The sequence below is a fragment of the Microplitis demolitor genome, chromosome 9 (assembly GCF_026212275.2).
Source record: "Microplitis demolitor isolate Queensland-Clemson2020A chromosome 9, iyMicDemo2.1a, whole genome shotgun sequence".
Lineage (NCBI taxonomy): Eukaryota > Metazoa > Arthropoda > Insecta > Hymenoptera > Braconidae > Microplitis > Microplitis demolitor.
In genome coordinates, this window is record NC_068553.1 from 10776765 (window position 1) to 10797183 (window position 20419).

The following is a 20419-nucleotide window of genomic DNA, read 5'->3' on the forward strand; positions in this document are numbered from 1 at the left end:
ACTTGGTTAAAGTACTACAACTTGGTTGATATACATTTTTACTCCGATTAAACAAATGTTTAATCGGTGCAATACAAACATTTAGGTCATTCCACCCAGATTGGAAAAAAAAATTTTTAATACTTTTTAATGCGTTTGAATACTTTGAATACTTTTAAATCACCCTTCTTATGGGCATTTAACATTACAAATCGTTTCGAATTGTTTCTTTTAATAAGAGAATGATGACTTTTTATAGACAATAAATGTTTCAGACATACGATACTTGGAGTCAAATTCGGTGAAAGAAACACAAGCAGTGCGCCCTTTCTCACCTATTGTTGATAGTCTATAGGATATATTTGTGTTGAAATGTATCAAAATCCCCAAAAAAGTTAAGAATTAAAGTTTTTTAATCATAGAGAGTTTATATTTTATTTAATATTGTTCAAACAAAAAATATGCAAATTATGAAAATTACATGCTTTGTGGGAAAAAGTCTCAGCTTTCACAAAAAAATATCAAATTTGATGTATCAAACGCCACACAGTCATAAAAATCGTTTTTCTACTTCAATCAAATTGCAAAGGGTCTTCTGTAACTTAAAATAAAAAATGGATATTTTCATTGGAAAGCTGATAATTTTTTCCGACAAAAAACTGTTATGTGCTCATTTTTAAAAAAAAAAATTTTCCATCAAAAAAATTAATGAAAAAGTTGATAACAAAAATTTTTTTTAAATTAAAAAAATCATAACTTTCAAACAGTTGCATATTGAGGGCTCAAATTTTCAGAGAAATTTTTTTTTTTGAATATATAGAACAGCTTCACAAAGTATAAACCAAATCGATGAGGGCCGCTCCGTACAAATAACTTCATTTGGTGGAATGACCCATTTATAGAATTGAAAAAAGTGTTTTTTTCTCAGTGGTCTAATCTATAAGAGATGTCGCACGTACACCTACAATTTGGGCAAATGGCACATTTCCACTTCAAGAAATAATTAAGGGCCCATACATGGTTTTGTTTTAATAAAGACAGAAGATATATATTTATCACTGCTGTATTCCACTGAACGCAATAACTAAAAAATTCAAGAAGCTACTAAAAATAACCAACACCAGAGAGAAGAGAGATTAACATTAGTCGAATTGACGTTTATTAGCAATAATCAGCATAGAGAACTTATATGGAAAACCAGCAATCACTGTATACGTGGCGTCCATCGGAGTATAATTCTCATGGTGTCTAAAAAACGAAAATTACAGTACCGAAGCTTGTAATTAAATATTGCAGAAAAGAAGCAATAGAAGACAAATATCTTTAAAGAAGAATTGCTGATGTTAACTTTCCTAGACTTCAATGTGAACACACAGATATTTCATCTCAAAATGCAATAAGAGTTATGGAACATATGGGAAAAGCTTGTAATGGGTAAATGCCGTAGAAAGTCAAAACTGCTGTCATGTGCAAGTCTAATTGTGGAGTGCAAGAATAAAAATCTTACGGACGAAGTCTCATTTTGTGAGTACACGGAGAGAAAAGAATACTTCTGATTCCTATGCTAGAAAGGTAACTATTACTATGTTACATGGTAACGAAGATTTTTGTGAAAATCCTGAGTGAATTCGCTGGAAAAAATATTTAGAATTGTGGCAAAAATATAAGTGATAGGTCATTTGATGCGGAATCAAATTTTGAGCAAGATGTGTTTTTAATACTTTTTATTCATCAAAATTTCAATTTTTCATTAACAAAAAACATAACCAAAATACAAAATCTTAGCTTTTTATTAATAACTCAATGACTACCCTAGTAAAAATAAACGAGGGCTCCCTCGTTTTAAACTAGACTAGGTTTATGTTTGTATCATACACTGATTAACCTCTCATTCTTTATTAAACATTTCTAAGTAGTGAAATGCAATATAATAAGAACTACATAATTAAATTGATTGCATATGAATAAGTTTATATATAACTTATTATTATGATATTATCGTAGTTTAATAAATAAAATTTAAAAATGGAGAAAAGACTTGATACTACTGTAGAACTCCGATTGTGGGCAATTAAGACGAATATTGTGGTTTGTCACTTAACTGAGTTACTGAAGTAATTCAGTACGTTTGTCAAAAATTATATATTTTATAATAAAAAATAATTCATCGAATTTGTACTTTGCAGTTTGATTTTATTAACTTATTAAACAAATTTATATTCATTTCTTCAAGTAATTTAGTCTTGATTCATTTAATTTATTTATATTAATTTGAAGCACTTGTAAATTTATCATTATCAAGTTATTAGATTGATTTTATAGTTATAATCATCATTTAGAATATTCTAACGTATAACCTGAAAACTTTGAAATGGTCAATGAATTTAAGAAGCCACCATTTGGGATTAAGACAATCTCTAGTGAAACTGGCCAGGCGCTAGCCAGCGCCTCGTTTTTATGCTAGCTAATGTCTTGTTTTATTTTAGTGAAACTGGCGAATTGTAGTTCCATGAGTCAAGAGCATCGAATAACCTATCATTCATGTGTTTGCCACAATTCTAAATATTTTTTCCAGCAAATTCATTCAGGATTTTCACAAAAATCTTCGATACTATGTAACATAGTAACGCGGTTACCATTCTAGCATTAGAATCAGAACTATTTATTTCTCACCGTGAAGAAAAATTTCTTGCTGCAGGACTTGAAAAAAATTCGACTTCGAGATATCTTCGGGAATTGCTAGAGAGAGAAAGTGGGCATAAGACGTAGTGTTTTTCTCTAGAGGATTACGTCCGTGGGTATCCTCATAAATAGATTGTGATTTTTTATTTTTTTATTTTTTTTCGTTTCTAATAACTGAAATTCTCTTTTTTATCATTTATCATTTTTCATTTTGTTATAAATAATATCATCAAAACTCTAAAAAAATCGTTTATACAATATAGGTATCAAAAGATTGCAAATTTTCTGAATCGGAAAATTAACGTATCGTGTAACAAACTTTTTTTAAAAAGTTATCGTCTTTATGTTTAAAAAATGAGTTAACAAATGCAACGGAAAAAAAAACGTTCTAACAGTATGGGTATAAAAAAAATTCAAATTTCCTGAATCGGAAAAATAACTTTTCGTGGGGAGGACTTTTTTGTTTTTTAATTTTAAAAATGCTTTTTTTTTATCGAAAATAAATTATTTTTAACAGTCACTACCCGTAATTGTTTGGGTAATTGTTGAAACAAAATTATTCATATGGTAATTTTATTTATTTTTGTTTTTTATTTAACAAAAAGTGATTTTTACAATTTTTAAATTTTGAATTCAAAAAAATTGTTTTGAAAGTTGCCAATTGTTTTTCTAATAGTTATGAGTTACTTACAAAATAAAAAAAAAATTTGAAAAAATATCAATTTGCTGCTGAGTTACAGCCTTTTGTTTATCCGCGTGCGGGCAAAATGACACGTCTTTTTTGTGTATTTTTTCATTTTCAAGTTCTTTTTTTGAGCAAGATCTTCTGTCAAATAAGCTGTTTAAGAGCACATATGTTTAGACAGTTAAATTGTTAATAACAATCTTGGCACCACTACTGAACAAAATGGACTAGATTTCTGTGATCTACGGCCTAAAATATGTAAGAAGCCGTTGCGATAATCCATGGACATAAAATTGCACACGGACCGTCCTCTCTAGCCAATAGAAAAACTGTTATGATAAAAAAAAACCTTACCTTTGTCGACAAGCCCATTTTCTTGATTTCGGACGTGGCTTCTTCCTTTTACAGATCATTTTAATTTTATTATTATCACCACTATCTATATTATCACCACTATCCATAACATTACCACTTTTCATATTTATTATTGTTTTCCACTATGACAAAAAAATTGTTAAGTCACTGTCCACTATTTAAGGATCACTGAAAAAAGCTTCATGAGCTAATTCAAAAACTTTTTCAAATTCACCATCAATGACATTAAAATACTAATAAAGAGGTTTCAAACTTTTTTACAACGATTACGTGCGTCGAATAACACCCGTAAGACTAGGCTAATTATTATAATAATGAACGCAGTCTTTTATTTTTTTATATTGCACGGGTGTCGCTGAGGGAGAATCAGTCGCGCATTAAGCGCGCTTTTTATTCCAGCCGCGGAGGCTCATTAGGCGCGCTTTTTATACTTAGAAAAATATAACCCCATGAACAAAAATACAAAACAAATATATTGAAAATACTTAAAAATATATTTTAAATGGCTAACGTTTGACCGATTTTCGTAAATATAATAAATATTTGAAATGAAATTTAAATGTATTAAAAATAAATCTTACATAGATAAGAAATAAGTGTATGAATATATTAAGAAAAAATATCAAAAATCTATTTAAAATTGTAAACAATATATTCGTATGGTGATATCAAAAAATATATATTAACAATATAATTATAATTAAAATTTTGTTTGTTTAATTTGAATAATAATAAATATAAAAAAAAATTATATTTGTTTAAAATGTAATATTTTTAATTAGCCTTTCTATAAATTTTTTTTTTACCATGTAGTGGAAATTTAAGACTTTAATAGAAGAAAAAAAAAATTATATTCATTCATTTTTCGCCGACTTACAGCTATTAGGTTATGAAATCTCGCGCCTCATTCGTCAGCTTGTAATTAAAAAATTAACATGTAAGCTTTAAGTCTCAGCGATATGGATTCGCGCTCATTTTATTCTCCAACTTCTTCCTCTAATGTAAGATGATCGGCTTATAAATATCGATCTGTCACAGACATCTAACGAACAAAATTAGAATGAAAAATAACATTCACTGATATCTCGCGATAAAATTTGGAACTCATGAATTGTATACTTTTATTTATTTGTTCTTCGAATGATCTATCCTTGTCTTATTTAACTTTTAGACAAATAAATTAGACATTATTTTTATCGCAAAAAGAATTAAAAGTTGGGAAAGGATACTTTGAATATTCCTTATTGCACTGGTTCTAAGCTTTTGTATTACTAACATCGTGAAATATATGTTGAAGGGATTCTATATGGGGTCATAGGGTATCTCTCTTGCACCGAGTTCAATGAACCAAAATTATCAGATTTTATGATTTTTTTTTTTTTTTATTTTTTCCATGATTAAAGTTTGAATCACATTAATCTAGGTCCTTTCTGAATACACCTGCAAAATTTCAGAATTTGTCGTCTATTAACTTAGCCAAAAAATGTATCAATAGGATACTATGCTCAATCGGCAATAGCACACCATACTAAACCTTCTTAATAAATTAAAAAGAGGCTGTATAACTACATCTATATATATCTATGTAAAATTTACATAGATGGTGATATATCAATACATTACACGTACATTTTTTCCACCAGGGGCGCTTGCACATTTCCGTCCTAGTGAAGCTTTTTTTTTTTTTTTTTTTTTGGTAATTGGTAAGCCTGAATATTTTTGATTCAATTTAAAAAATTTTTTTTCTATTGACATATATTTTTTTTTTTTTTATTAATCGAGATATTTTGAGTAGGTTCTTTTATAATATTAAAATGAATACTAATATATTTAAAAAAAAAAAAAAAAAAAAAACACAAATTTGAATGAAACAAAATTGTATTTATTTTAAATTCATTCGTGCTTCTCCTCATTTATTTATTATTATTTTATTATTTCATATTAAATGAGCATTATAAGTCGCGCACTTTTGGATTTTCCAAATTTTGGTACATTTCGAGGAGTGGAGGATACTGATAAAACCAGCTACTTTGTAGGACAAACGTTTAACTGAGTTCTATAATTGATAACCTCCTCATTAAAAAAAAATTTTTTTGTCACAAATGATAATTTTTGCATTGCCCAAATGACATGATTGGTGCTTGAGCACTACATTATATGCCATTACCGAAATTGGTTGTGAGGAAAAAATCTGGGCGTCTTGTAGAAATGAAGCCGCTCGGAAAATATAAGCCTGTTACTAATCATTAAAAAAATCGTAGAGGGCACCTAGACTCATCAAAATTAAAAAATAATTTTATTCTTACTTTTCTTCTGTTTTTGCGTAGGTTACTCAGTAAATGCGAAGGAAAGAGAAAAATAAAAACGAAAAATTTCCATAAAAGGTTAAAGAAAACCAAAAAATTGAAACTTGTATTTTGTGGTCGAAAATTCTTTTTTTGACAATTTTTGGAAATTTTCCTTTCTTCTCTTTCCCCTACATTCACTGAATAACAAATGCAGAATTAAATGAAACGTAAAAAAAGAATTATTTTTTCATTTTGATGATCATTACACAATTGAAGAAACAAAATTTGTTCCTTTAATTGTATAGCAAAACTTTAATGGATCACACCCAAAAAACAGTTTGATAGATCAATTTTTAAATTTACAGGGTTATTGAAGGTACTCTAAACTGAAGAAGTCCCTGGCAACATTGGTCTTTTCATCGATATTTACAGATTATAGCGGTTGATTTACCAAAAAATCAAAAATAGGCATTTTTTTGTACTTACTTCTAATGGATGTTAAAAATGAAAAAAACGTTTCTTTTTTTTTTTAAATGATAGAAGGGTCTTGTGGGGAATTTATTCAGGTTTTAAACTCCATCCTTGAATTTACTGTGCGATCGTTGGTACGTGAAATATCGATGATCAAAGACAAAAGGATAATTTTTTGTTTAAAGGCTAAAATCTCTGCGACAAATTGTCCTACGAGGTTTAAGAAAAGCCAAATTGAAGTTGAATAAATTTGCTAAGTGACCAATGCATTGATTTACTTAGTACAATTTTTTCACAGCCCGTGGACTCTTTCAAATAAAAGAAATAATTTATAAAATTTTTGTCTCGCGGTATTTCTCATGTGTGTGCAATAGTGACACGCGTTTTAATTCCCAGACAAAGTATCCCCGACAAAATATCCCTGACGAAATATCTTCAGACAAAATATCCTCACGACAAAATATCTCCGGACAAAATATCCCCGAATTTATTTCGGAAAATTTTGTTTTGTTGGATTAAAATATTTATCTAAATATATTAATTTAAAAATTTTCATTATAGAGTCAATTTTTGATAAAATTTCAAATTCTTATAAGTTTTTCCATTTATTGAATTTAGGCGCGAAATTCTCATGTATTGAAGTTCCATCTAGTATTTGATTACTGACTTACATCTTGTTGTGGTTATGGTTTCTCATCTCCGGTATTTTGTACATATATTTGACGCTTCGCTTAGCTGCTTACATTAATATTTTCGCTTGTGATATAATAAATCATTAATTATTATTGATAATCGATTAGTCACTTGTTTTTCCATAAGCAAAATGCCTTTAATATTTGTAATGTCCCAAAAAGGTAATAATTTATTATTACATGAAGGATATTTGTATTCTCGAAAGAAAGTTAATAAAAATACAATTTCTTGGCGTTGGGCTTCTAATGTTAAATGCAATGTACTAATCTACGCCGATACTGAAAAAAACAGGTTTTTTATTATTGTTTAATTAATGGTTTAGTATTGATTGAGTAATTTATTCATTTTCATTGATATATGCATCTTGACATCAGTCAGATGTTATTTTAGATATTTATAATAATAATATTTGTTTTATATAGACAATATAGTTGGTGCGATAGCAATTCACGATCTTGCTAATAATTCTACTTTAATCGAAACTAAAATGCGTTTTCGCATGATTGACCCACCGTCTCGAGGGAAACTAGAATTGCCAGATGTTTTTAAAACTACACAAAAAGCAGAATCATTTTTACTAGATGATAGCGGCGGCAATACAAAACGATTTCTAGTGTTCACAACACGTAAAAATTTGAATTTCTTAGCGTATTTTTAGCCAATTGTATACTATTCATGATATATCAAATGGAAAATCACTTCCACTTGTGTACTTGTTGTCATCTGACAAATCTGAATCTACCTACATTAAATTTTTAAAGGTGTTGAGAAAAAGTCTACCAAATTTCACACCAACTCGAATGATGGTTGACTTTGAAGAGGCGTTCATTGAATCATTTAAAGAAATATACTCTGGTGTGAAAGTTGATGGGTGTAATTTTCATTTCAATCAATGTATGTGGCGTCGTCTTCAGTCATGTGGACTTCAAAAAATGTATAATACAGTTGTGATTTTTGCTCACAACATACGCTTGATTGTGAGGAGGATGGCATAGTGGTTTTAATCAACATGTTGGTGTTTGTCAACCTTCTATTGGGTTGTTTTTGAATTCAATTAAAGACGAACAGTCTAAAACTAATATATTAACTTCTCAAATCAATTCTGGGCTAGATGTTTCAACTTTTTGTAGTCAAGCTTATCGAGCCTATGATACCCGATCAAAAAAAATTGTCATGAATTATGATTCCAATGATGAATTTGGATACTGAAAAAATGTTGCAAAAATTATCTCAACACAGTGATTTGTGCAATGTAAATAGCTGAGTAATTTTTTAGATTATATTTTCTATTGATATCAGTATCAGTTACTTAACAATTAATTTTTGTTTTGTCGACTTACTTATCTTAACGCAGGTTTATCACTTCGTGCCTTAGATGGATAAATAGATTATCAGTTAGTTTATTATATTATTTTTAGTTGGTTATTTATATTATTTATTCATGAATTTGAGACAATATTAACTGTGTTTTTTTTCATTAGTCAGGCAAAAAAAAATCATTACTTTAGAAAACAATATTATTTTTACAAGGTAGATAATAACTAATTTATATACTAAGATTATTCCATTAAGTAGTAGAATGAGATAGCTGATTCCATAATGAAATATATAATATCAACTAGTTTAGCTTAGAAGAATAGAGATAAATGTGATTTAACGTAGTAGTCTGGTAACTTATGCCTACTTTCATTACTTCTTTGGAGGGTGGTTTTTTATAGGAAAATAAAAATGAATTATCTTGAATATCTAGAGTGTTTTTATTTACATATTGAAAATATAAAAAAAAATTTAATAGTTTATTACTATTATTATTGTCACTCGAAGTTGGAACCTTAAAAAAAATGCACATGGGTGGCGCGGGTGATTTTGGCTCTTGATGTTATCTGAAATCAAATATTCTTGATTATTCTTAATCTATAGACATGTCATTCTGGTCGCAACTACTGAAGTTAAATTTCAAGGGTAAATAACAAAATGGCGGATTTTGAAAGAAAGTCCTTTTATTTTAGCAAAGAAAGGGTTGTGAAATAAAAAGTTAGGGGTGAAAAAAATTCTCGTTAGTACCGACAAGATCTATAAGTGTGTAGAACAGCCTGTTAAAATTTGAAAGCAATCGGTTCAGTAGAAAAAAAGTTAGGACCCGGGCCGACCAGAAAAACAATGTTTTCAGAAAAACGCGTTTAAAGTTCAACAACAAATTTTCATAAGTAAACTTATACTTACGTCAATCGTCTATGCCTGAAGCGTATAATATGCCTTCATCCTCTTCATAGGCATCATTCTCCGCTACTTTGTCCACTCTTCGACTCTTTCGCGCTTTTTTCTATGACATTGCTGTGGCATTTTCCACTTTTGCAATCCGAGATTTATTGAAGGATTTTGCAAACGTGACAGTGCACGGGCCGAGCTTAACGTCCATGACTTCCAATATTTTTAGTACTGGGAAAAATCCTTCGCTAAATATACATGCTGCAGTGAATGCAGCAATTCCTAACGTTTTTTGGCCTACAAAAATATGTTTTGGTGCAAAACTCCAAACACAATGATTAAAAGCCTCGTTATTATTCTGTGTGTTTTTTCCTAAACATCCTTACAAAAGATCGTCTGATGACAGATCTTCGTAAATTGGTTCCAAAAAATTTGCAGTGTCTGTATCGAAAGCAGGTGAATGAACAAACGTATCTTCATGACCTTTCAATTTCAATTTCCAGATTTCAATTTTTGATACTTGCACCAGAAATCGGGACCCTCTGGGCAATAAGAATGCTGGGGCTCTTCATCAGTTGATATCAAATGATAATAAGTTTCCCATATAGCTTTTCTCGTATTTTCAACAGAGTCTTCATTAATCATAATAGCTAAGCCATAATAAGTACTAAGTTTGATCATTAATTTATTAGTTAGTGTCAGACTTTTGGTAGCTTTGGTGCTCTCGGTATCAATGGTATCTTTCTTCGGAGTTACTCCTTTCTTCACTGTAACTTCTTTTTCTTCTTTATAATTTTGTTTCGTTTTTTGAGATTTTTCTTCAGCAGCTTCTATTTTTTTTTTAGCTTTTTGGAGCTGCGTTAAAGTTTTTTTTAGCTTCTTTGACTCGTCTGTACATACGCTTTTTCACACGTAAAACGCACTCATTTTTTTCAACTTCAGGATCATTATTGTAAATATTTGCTTCTAGTAAATTTTTATAAGTTATGGAGTCCCCATCACCAATATATTATTTATATTTTATACCGAGCTCTTCGACGGATCGTCGAAACATTTCAATAACTCCGTCAACCTCCATCTTACCAGAACTTCCTTCGTGATTCGCCGTACACTCAGTCTGGTGATCCTCCTACCATTCTAAATATTCATCTGTATTTTCTTTACCCACCCACTTTTCACAAGCTTTGCAAGCTTTAGATTTAACAATAATGTTTATTACTTTATTAGAGTACTTTCCGATTAAAGAAACGATACCTAGTAGTGACGTAAAGCCACGTTTTGCCAATGAACCATCCACCCGAAACTGTTATTTCATCTGGAATATTTCCTTCTTGTTCTTTTTCTTTTTTTTTCTTGTGCTGCTTTACGAAATAAAACTTTAGCAACACTTTTAACAGCAATATGTATTGTATCAAAGATACTGTAGTATCCGCTCTTACTTAACCCTGGTCCCAAATCCATCATGGCACAAAAAATGTTTATACCCGATAAACCAACACCGAGTAGTCACATAACAAAAGTAAGACGTCTGTTGACCTCAAACGCATTCCTTACTTTTGGGCAAGAATTGATGGTAGCAAATACATCGCACTTACACTTTATACACAAATTAAATCCCAATCCAACTTGAGATTTTTTAAGAAATTTTATATCACTCTTGCAAGCTTTACAAATCAGAACACTTTCTAAAGCACTGAATACTAAAGTAAAACTTAAAAGAGCGTACGTTGAGCTCTCATCAATAGCTACTTCAATATCTTCTTCATTTTTTAATTTTTCAGCAGACTTGCTCACAAATGTTACATCTTTTCCAGCATGCAAACAATAGAAGGTTCCAAACGGTTGCAACTGCCGGTCGACCTTAAAGGTTGGACTCCGAGACGCTTTAGGAAACTCGTTATGACTCCCGAAATATTTCGAATTTCTGTCTGAAATTTTCACAGTATATTTTCAAGACATTGTACTTTCAAATTAAGCAAAAAAAAAATTTTCGATTTTTTAAATCCAAGTTACCAGACTACTACCGTAATCGTTACAAGGAACCGATAAATTGGAAAATTATATTTTGAATTATAAAAAAGATAAAATACTTGACAATGTAATTTTGGTATTTTTCTATAGAATAAAAAAAGTACAATATAAATCATTGTTGTTTTAATTCAACAGGATATATTTCATTATATTAACCAATAATCAATTAATCAAATATATTGAATTTTTTCATTACAATAATGATTATTTTTCGTATGAAATACAATGTTAATTCAGAAATCATTGTTATTGATTAATGATACCCAAATAATGAATTACTTATGAGTTGTAAACGAGTTTTATAGGTATAAAAGCATTTGTTTGAGGACGTTCCCACCAAGCAGTCGTGCTCAATTCTAAAGACGATTCTCCCTATGTTAAGTTCTATTAATATAATGAAAACTAGTTAAGGTACAGTTTACTTTTCGCTTGCTCTTACATGCGCAGAAGTCCAAAAATATTCTCATTGCTTCGGTTCTCCGATCTGGCAACGTGGTTTTCTTTTCTCTGTTTATTCTTATGTTGAGACGCGTGTCGTAGAGTTTGAATTTTTTTTTTTTTTTTTTTTAAAGACCCAACAGCCAAAGGCCAATAACAGGGTCACTTCATGAATACATAATAGTACATAATGGTCCATGAGTAATAACTGACATAGAAAATATTATTATTAAATACAAGCAAGAGTTTGTATTTTATAATAATATATAATAAGATTTAATAATAATATATAATAAGTTTGTATTTAATGAGATCATTGAAGATCATTTAGCTATATAATTAATTTAAAATAACATATTTATATATATTTATCACTACGCAATGAGACTAGTATGGATGCCAGGACACCGGTCGGCAAAGGCTGATTAACAAATCATTATTTAACTCAGTTCAGTCGATGATATCCAGTTCTCTAATCAATTTTTCCTTTTCATATTTAAGAAAGTTGTACGCGCCAACGGGTTTTTTTATATGCCTTATGGCCTTATCAGTGATCAATTCAAGTGAGATGGTTAGTGCAGGGTGATATTGGTCCAATTTAACATTCGGATAACTATTGTATTCAACCAAGCAGGCTGCTGATGAGAAAACTAAGTCAAGAATTCGCCCATGAGTATTTAGCGTCGTATTATACTGTACTAGATTATGTAAAGCTATAAGTGAAAACAAAAGCTCCGAATTAGCACTAAAACTGATACTATTGTAATGAGCATAGAAGAGAGGAGAATTGAAATCGCCCAATAGAACCAGCGTGTATATCGGGAGGTATATATACAGCTACAATATGAGTTACTTTCCCAACTCCCAGCATTATTCCAACAATATCAATCTGTGGAAATTGACTTATAATATGACTAAAATCTAATAATTTAACAGTATACATTGCACGACAGGATATGAGTACCCCACCACTAGACTCCTTGAATGTCTCGCATCTATCATATCTGAAAACAGAATAAATATTGTTATCAAATAATTCAACAGAGAATATAGATTGGCTTAGCCATGTTTCTGTAAATACATATAGATCACACTCATTATCAGCTGTATTATACAATACTTTGCATAATTTAGTGTTAAGACCACGTACATTCTGATAGTGAATAGTAAATTGTTTAATGGTTGAATTTAAGATTGAGAGATGTTCACTGTTGGCGCTGATGGTCGATGATGACTCTTGACTATGATATGCATTCCATTCCTCATCACAAGACGCAGATTCGTCTCTCCTTCTGCCTGACGTCGTAGAAGTTCTGCCCTCATACTCTTGTAGTCTGATCTTTAGAGCATCGTGAGTATAATTTATCCGGAGATATTTTATCGTAGGGATATTTCGTCGTGGGGATATTCCGTCCAGGGATCAAAACGCAGGTAACCTTGTGCAATAGCTGAAGCTCTAAAAAAATGTTGATGAAAATGCGCCGAAACTAGAGATTTCAAGCTGTAAAATGCTTTTTTAAAATTTCGATACGATTATTTTTCACGAAAGTACAGTCTAGAAAATTAACTGAAATGTTTTTGTCCCGTTAATTTATGGCATGAATGTACTATTTCGGTTTGGTGCCATTGGCAATCCAATTCTATCCTACAGAGCATCTAATTCAATAATAGTTTCGGCAGAGCTCAAACGGATAGTTGATTTTTAAGTAAGATGTTCATGCATGAATATATTTATAGTGTCACAATAAGTAGGTAATTTGTAACAATCAAATTCTTTAATTTGAGTACCGAGTAAATAGTTGTATGCCGAATTGCCAACTTATTCAGTCATATTCGACTAATATGAGGTTATGAAGTTAATGAAAATAAAACAAATCCCAACTGATTTAAATACTATTTCAACAAAGGCAGAAAATTTGAATATGAACATTTTAGAAAATTAAGAATGTAATAAAGATTGGAATACATTTAATTATAGTAATTAGGTTGCTTTATTGAAGCATGAAAAATGGTCAATTGACAAAATGATCACTTTATCATGAAAATTAATGAGAGAAGCTTAAATGAAGCTATGTACACCAAAAACCTCAAAGCTATTTTCGTGAAGGATAGAGTCGCTAATATCGTAGTGATTGATAATGGCGCTTAGAGAATTATGTCAGTTGCTTATCCAATCAAATAATCAGCATTCTTGTTCAGCTTATGCTAAAAAAAGCCATTTTGAGGCTAATTGATGCGGTATTAAATAGCGATTTCGACTCATACATGCTTGGTGTAAGTGTAGTAGACGATAAGTATAATTAAACCTCCAACAATGGCTGTGATGGAGATGTAGTGAACAAATAATATACTTCAGTTCTTTTATACATTGTTAAACTATTTTTTTTTTCTCAAAAATAAAATAACTTATATAGATATTTTCCTCTAATTGTTTAAAAAAGTTAAAAAATTGCATAATATGAGTTATAATTCAACTTTTGTTGTTTTTCAATTAATTTATCTGTTATTTTTACTTTCATAACTATACACTGTGAAAAATTCCCAATAATTTTCACTATGGGTGCATAGTCACACCGAACTATAAGAAAACTGATACAACAAAATTTACAAGTGTCCCATAGTAAAAGTATGCGCATAGGCCACAATCGTGTAGTCTGCACATACGTTTACTATGAAACAGTTGTGAATTTTGTATCAGTTTTCTTATATTACAGTGTTTCTATGCACCCATAGTGAAATTTGTTGGGAATTTTTCACAGTATAACTACCAGAATAAATATAAAAAAAGTTTATAATATACCAAAATATGACAATTATCAATCAAAAAGTTGAATTTTAATATACGGTCTGTAGACCGTTTTCGAAGAAAATGAAATTTCCTTTATGCATTGAGACATTGTGAATTGTCATCTTCATCCTCAGCCTTGCGGTTCCCATTTTTCTCGGTTTCGTTGCCGTCTGAAACGACACGAGTCATAGTGCCGGGGTCACATGACTAATTATCACGTAGATGCATATCCGTAAGGCTGAAGTGGGGACAGAGTCCTGAGGCTGATCCTACGCCTAAAATTATCGGTCAATCTCTTTGATCCTGGATCAATTAGCAATCAGTCGCATATCTTATTCAATATTGTAAATACTAGTAATTTTACTTGCGATTTTGTCAATATATTAGCAATCTACTTGTGACTCTGTAAACCGGACAATTAACTTACGTTACCGTTTGTAATTTTAGCAATTCTCTTGCGATCATACTTTACTGTTCTAGTTTGTTAATTATTATAAATAAAATTTGTTCAATTAAATATTACTTTACGTTACCGGCGATATACTCGCATATGAACTACACTGTGCCATCTACATTATATCCAGCACTTGCGTCTTTTTGTAAGTAATTTTTATCATTATAATTGGCAATAAATAATCATTAATCAATCATTGCAATTGTTAATCCTTCACTTTATCACTATTCATCCTATTTATATCCTATTTTACTAGTAAGATCCTTAAATAGTTTAATAAAAGTATTATCAATTAAGTAAAAATTGATAAGTCTATTAACAATCAGAAAATAATTTATAAGTAATAAGCCGTGAGGTAAGTTAGTAAATTTTAACATACGTTGCCGAGTTCGAATAAGTGTGGGTCTTTGCTTTGCAAGAACCTCAGCCCATTGCTCTGTCCAGTAAAATAAAAATTTGTTAGAGGCCAGCCTAAGCAAGGGTTCAACCCGCGAATTCTGGTGGCTGCTGGTGAAAATCGCGAAGACGAAAAGCAATTTGTCTCGACATATGTTTATTTTGTTTCATTATAATTAGTGGTTTGTGATAGAAAATGAAAAAATTACAATAATCCTCTAATAATTTGGTTTAATAGCTCGTGGTTTTAATAGTGAACAAGCACGAGCTACATTAAAATGCACAAGAGCAGTTTTAAAGAGCATAGGATTCCCTACATGATCCAGCTATTTATATATCAATATCGTCAAAAGTAGCTTAGCATTAGAAATTAAAAAAAAAAATTCTCACATGCATTTTAAATAGGAAAAATCAAATTCAAATAGTAAGTATTTAGCATCGGATTTAAGAGCTCATCGTTGGTGATAATTTTTTTTTCTATGTAGATTGAGATTTTACTTGGGCACAAAAAAAAAGATTTTGCGAAAATCAATCACCTTGATATATATCTATTTCCTTTTCATAGAGAACTAGATTTCGCAACATAAATTATCAAAAAATAATCGTTTTATAATAGAGTAGAAACATAACTATTTTCCTTAACACGCTTAGCGAAAATTAGCGTAGAGTAAATTATGAATATTCTGTATCTTAAACAACCAATTACAAGACATCAGTACGTTTTTAATGAGCATGCCATCAATATACTAAAAAACCGCTTTCGTATTTATTTGAATCGATTTCTAGCATACATCAGAACATACAATCCTATATTAACTGATGAACAGGAATTTGAATTTGCAATATTTTTAAAAACCCTTTTTAAATTGATAGTACTTGTCACTGAGTGCGAAAAAAAAGATTCAATTTTAAACGAAATAGATAACATGAGTAGTTCATTTATTTGTCATGTATTGCTTTACGAGAAATGTCGTGAATTTTTCGGGCTCACATTGGAGATAGACAGAGTAAAACTCGAAGAAATAGATTGGTCACTTGATTCGTGGGGAAAGAATTACTGGAGATTTCTGCATGCTTTATCAATTATTTTACAATATCATTACGAAAAAAAATCAGTCAGGTCACTCCACAATTATTTAGCTGCGCTTCTGTTAAACTTTGACTTAGTATTACCTTGTAGTAATTGTCGATATAACTATAAGAATCAAAATCCATTAATAAATGTATCGCTACCCCTTATTTATAGTGAAGATGCAATTTTCATGGTTTACAGTTTACATAATGATGTACGCTCAGTAAGTGGCATTGACAAATATTCTTTTAACCAATTTCTTCATGATTGGGGTATTCAAATATCCGCTTCAAATGTGTCAACATTGGATGCCAAATATTTACTATAATATGATATGTTCAGTTATTATATTCCCGTGAGACAAAGTTTCTATTAAAATCGGTATATAATATTTTATGTGCAAAAAAATTTTTATTTCAATTGACATAAAACAATATTGGCACAACAAAGCTAACTAATAACCGGCTACTGATTTCTTACCTACTGGATCATGGCAAATGCATTAGTCATAAAATATAAAGATAGTATACGATTCTAAATTCTTGTGAGCTTTTCATACTAAAACTCATTCTAGTACAGAATATGATGATTTATCCGGGAAAAATGACATAAAATGTTATTTTTTTTAACACTTCGTCGTCGATTTCATTTAGACTAATTGACAGAATGATGTTCAATATATCAATCAGTACGTTTTATTGAGTTTTCAAGCTAATTAAATTTTGAAAATGATTAGTGCAGTCGTCTTAAAGATATTTGCAAGAAACTGCTTTTTACCATTTCTTTCTCCGACGATATTACTCGAACGAATGAAGCGATTTTAATGGTTGAGGTGAAATTCAACGCGGCTTATAAAGTTTTAGAGCTAAATAGATTTTGAAATCAACCTATCGAACACATTGCAATTTATCTAAAATAAAACATTTTTGGAAAAATTTTATTTTTGGAATATCTCCGAATGCATTCTACCGATCGAGCTCGATTTTCAGAGTTTGTGGATTCAATAAGCGGCGTTAAACGCCACCTTGGATATCAAAATCGGTGTATCCGTTCGAAAGTTACAGAATATCTACATGCATTCGTACGTACGTACAAACGTTTATACACTCGAACATCATCTTGAAAATAGTCAGAATAGTTTTCTAGAACGTCAAACCGTCAAGATCTGTTAAAAACTCGGGTTTCGAAAATCGGACCGAAACTGATAACTTCCTTTTTTTTTTAAATTTGCAATTTTCCCTGCGGGAAGTGAAAAAAATTAAACTGTAAGTGTGTTATATCAGAAATTGACATAAATAATGTTTCTGTGGGTATTTGGTCTAAGTCAAAGCCTGTATAGACCGGGACCTCAGAAACCTTTTACTACGGAAGATATAATCTATGAGCCAGTGAGCGGCTACCTGTATGTATTTGACCAGACCTGGGTTTTTGTGCATTGAAGCCCCTTTATCTACCGTACATTAGGTGGGAACCCACTGGGCTCAAAGTAGACGCGGCGAGTTCGCAGGTAAGACAATTATCGAATTTTCGGCAAATTTTGAATGCATCTGATATGTCTGGTTACCTGCGTTAATATCCCCGGACAAAATATCCCCGACAAAATATCCACGACAAAATATCCCCCGACATAATATCCCCGCGACAAAATATCCCCGCGACAAAATATCTCCAGACAAAATATCTCAGGACAAAATATCTTCATGACAAAATATCTACGAATATTTACGTTGACTTAAAAAATTTTAATACGAGCAATGCAAGATAATAAAGAAAGAAATAAGTATGAAATATTAAAGATTATTTTGCACTTATTTATTAACATTAATGAAAACAATTGAATTCGAATACAAAAAAAAGTAAACTTATTGATTAATTTAATTACTGTAAACAATATGATCTATAATTAATTATTAACAATTATCAACTATTTAAGGTCACTTTTCATCGATATTTTCAGTCAAATTTAATATTAATCAATGGAGGTCATATATACATAACGAATAACAATAAATTAATCTTAAGTGTTTTATAGATCAAATGATAATACTTAACCTTAATATTTGGTCACATCATAAACTGAAGTTTTTTTATCACAACAAATATCTTAGTGAAAAATTATAATAAATTATCTGAGAAATTGTAAATGTTTTTTTATCAATACAAATATAAGTACTTAAATCCGTTCACAAAAATCATAAAATTATTTGTTAATTCAATAGCTTTAAGCAATATACTTTTTAAATATCATTAACATATTATACGATTAGAATATAACTAGGAAATTAAAGTCATTCTCCGAAATCGCCCCCGACCTTTTAAATAAATTCAGTTGAGACAGTTAAAAGTCGTTTCATGTCTTCAAAAAAGTGGGAGGGCACTATCTAAGAATACCCTTAATAACCTTCAAAATTTAAAACTTTAGCAATATTATTCAAATAATCGATCTTGTTATTGGGGTTATAGTTATTTACGATTGAGAATAAGCGTTCATTATAATCTCGGTACGCTTTGCGACGTGGAACTGCTACCGCAAGCCCAGAATTGATTTGCGTTATTGATGATTCAAATTTTGCTGTCAAATTGATGTCAAATTCAAGCAGCAAATTTTAGGTTATTTCAACATAAAATTACCGTAAATTTCAAGCTAAAGTAGCTATTAAAAAACTAATATCTACCCATTACCCCTACAAATCTAGACTGATCAGAAAATAGTTTAATAATACAACACTTAGTGGCGCAAAAGTGTAGATAAATTTGACGCGGCTTAATTTAAATTTAAAATATAAATATGTCTTCAAATACTTTAAATAGAAAATAACACAAGTTTGGAATATGGTATTGTGCCATTTTTTTTACAGGTTTTGGGTGTGTGTAATCACAAAAATATGTTAACATAAATGCGTGTAATAGTACGTGCCCTTTTTTCAGGCATCTTGTGGGGGTGTAAATACAAAAATATCTGAATGCACCCACTTGCAATAACATTGTGCCCTTTTTTCACACATTACTTCATTAATTATTCAACGATAGGGATATTTTGTCAAAATATATTTTGTCATGAAGACATTTTATCCTGAGATGTTTTGTCTGGAGATATTTTGTCGCGGGGATATTTTGTCGCGGGGATATTATGTCGGGGGATATTTTGTCGTGGATATTTTGTCGGGGATATTTTGTCCGGGGATATTAACGCGTGTCACCGATATGTCTGCCGTTCTGAAATTTGAAAATATATGATTATTATTATTATTAACGGAAAATAGTAATGGCAGACAATTACCGCGCGTTTAACATTGTGGCCGACAGTTTTGAAAAAAAAACTTTTTCGAAAGTAATTGACCATATCTGATATTATTCATTTTATTTCTTATGGTCTTTAAAACTTATATTGATCACGGCAGACTTATTCATTATGTACACACATCTGAAGACAATAAAATCTGAGATACTACCTGGTCAGATGTTTATGCATTACGATAGCTGCTTTATATCAATATAATTTACTTGATTACTGATTTCATCGAAATTAATATTTTTGATTATTTTTGATATTTGTAGTCTACATTCTTGACTTTAAAACTTTGACGATAATAAAAACAAAATGCACTGGTAACAAAAATTGAGGGATACAAAAAAAAAATTCCGAATGTTTTAGTGACTTTCGATATACTGTAACTCGGTAAAAAATGGTCTTAGAATAAAAATAAAAGATGCAAATTGTAGCTTTAAGTTTCTTGTTTTCAGATTTAGACTTTAAATTTTCTTATCGTGCATGGTTCCACAGCAATACTAACAAAACCGACGCAAAAAAAATTTTCGTTCGTCTTCAAAAAGGTCTATATACCTTACGAAATTTTTT

At 30.3% G+C, this 20419-nt stretch overlaps 1 protein-coding gene and 1 long non-coding RNA gene across 2 annotated transcripts in view; one reads left to right on the forward strand and one right to left on the reverse strand.

Annotated features, from left to right (window-relative positions):
• LOC103575304 (uncharacterized) overlaps positions 1-8466 on the reverse strand; it is a 40813-nt gene extending 32347 nt beyond the window's left edge. Inside the window, exon 1 of the long non-coding RNA XR_008404251.1 lies at positions 7152-8466. This is a non-coding gene — a long non-coding RNA (uncharacterized LOC103575304). The remainder of the gene's footprint in view (positions 1-7151) is intronic.
• Positions 8467-16091: 7625 nt separating this feature from the next.
• LOC103578238 (ac92-like protein, putative sulfhydryl oxidase-1) lies at positions 16092-17182 on the forward strand. The gene has a single exon (NM_001414858.1). It carries the CDS (start codon positions 16163-16165, stop codon positions 16886-16888), a length of 726 nt encoding a protein of 241 aa, NP_001401787.1. The 5' UTR covers positions 16092-16162; the 3' UTR covers positions 16889-17182.
• The last annotated feature ends 3237 nt before the right edge of the window (positions 17183-20419 follow it).

What these genes read in the sequence shown, in the direction of transcription:
- LOC103578238 (NM_001414858.1), top strand. Translation starts at nt 16,163, where the DNA reads ATGAATATTCTGTATCTTAAACAACCAATTACAAGACATCAGTACGTT.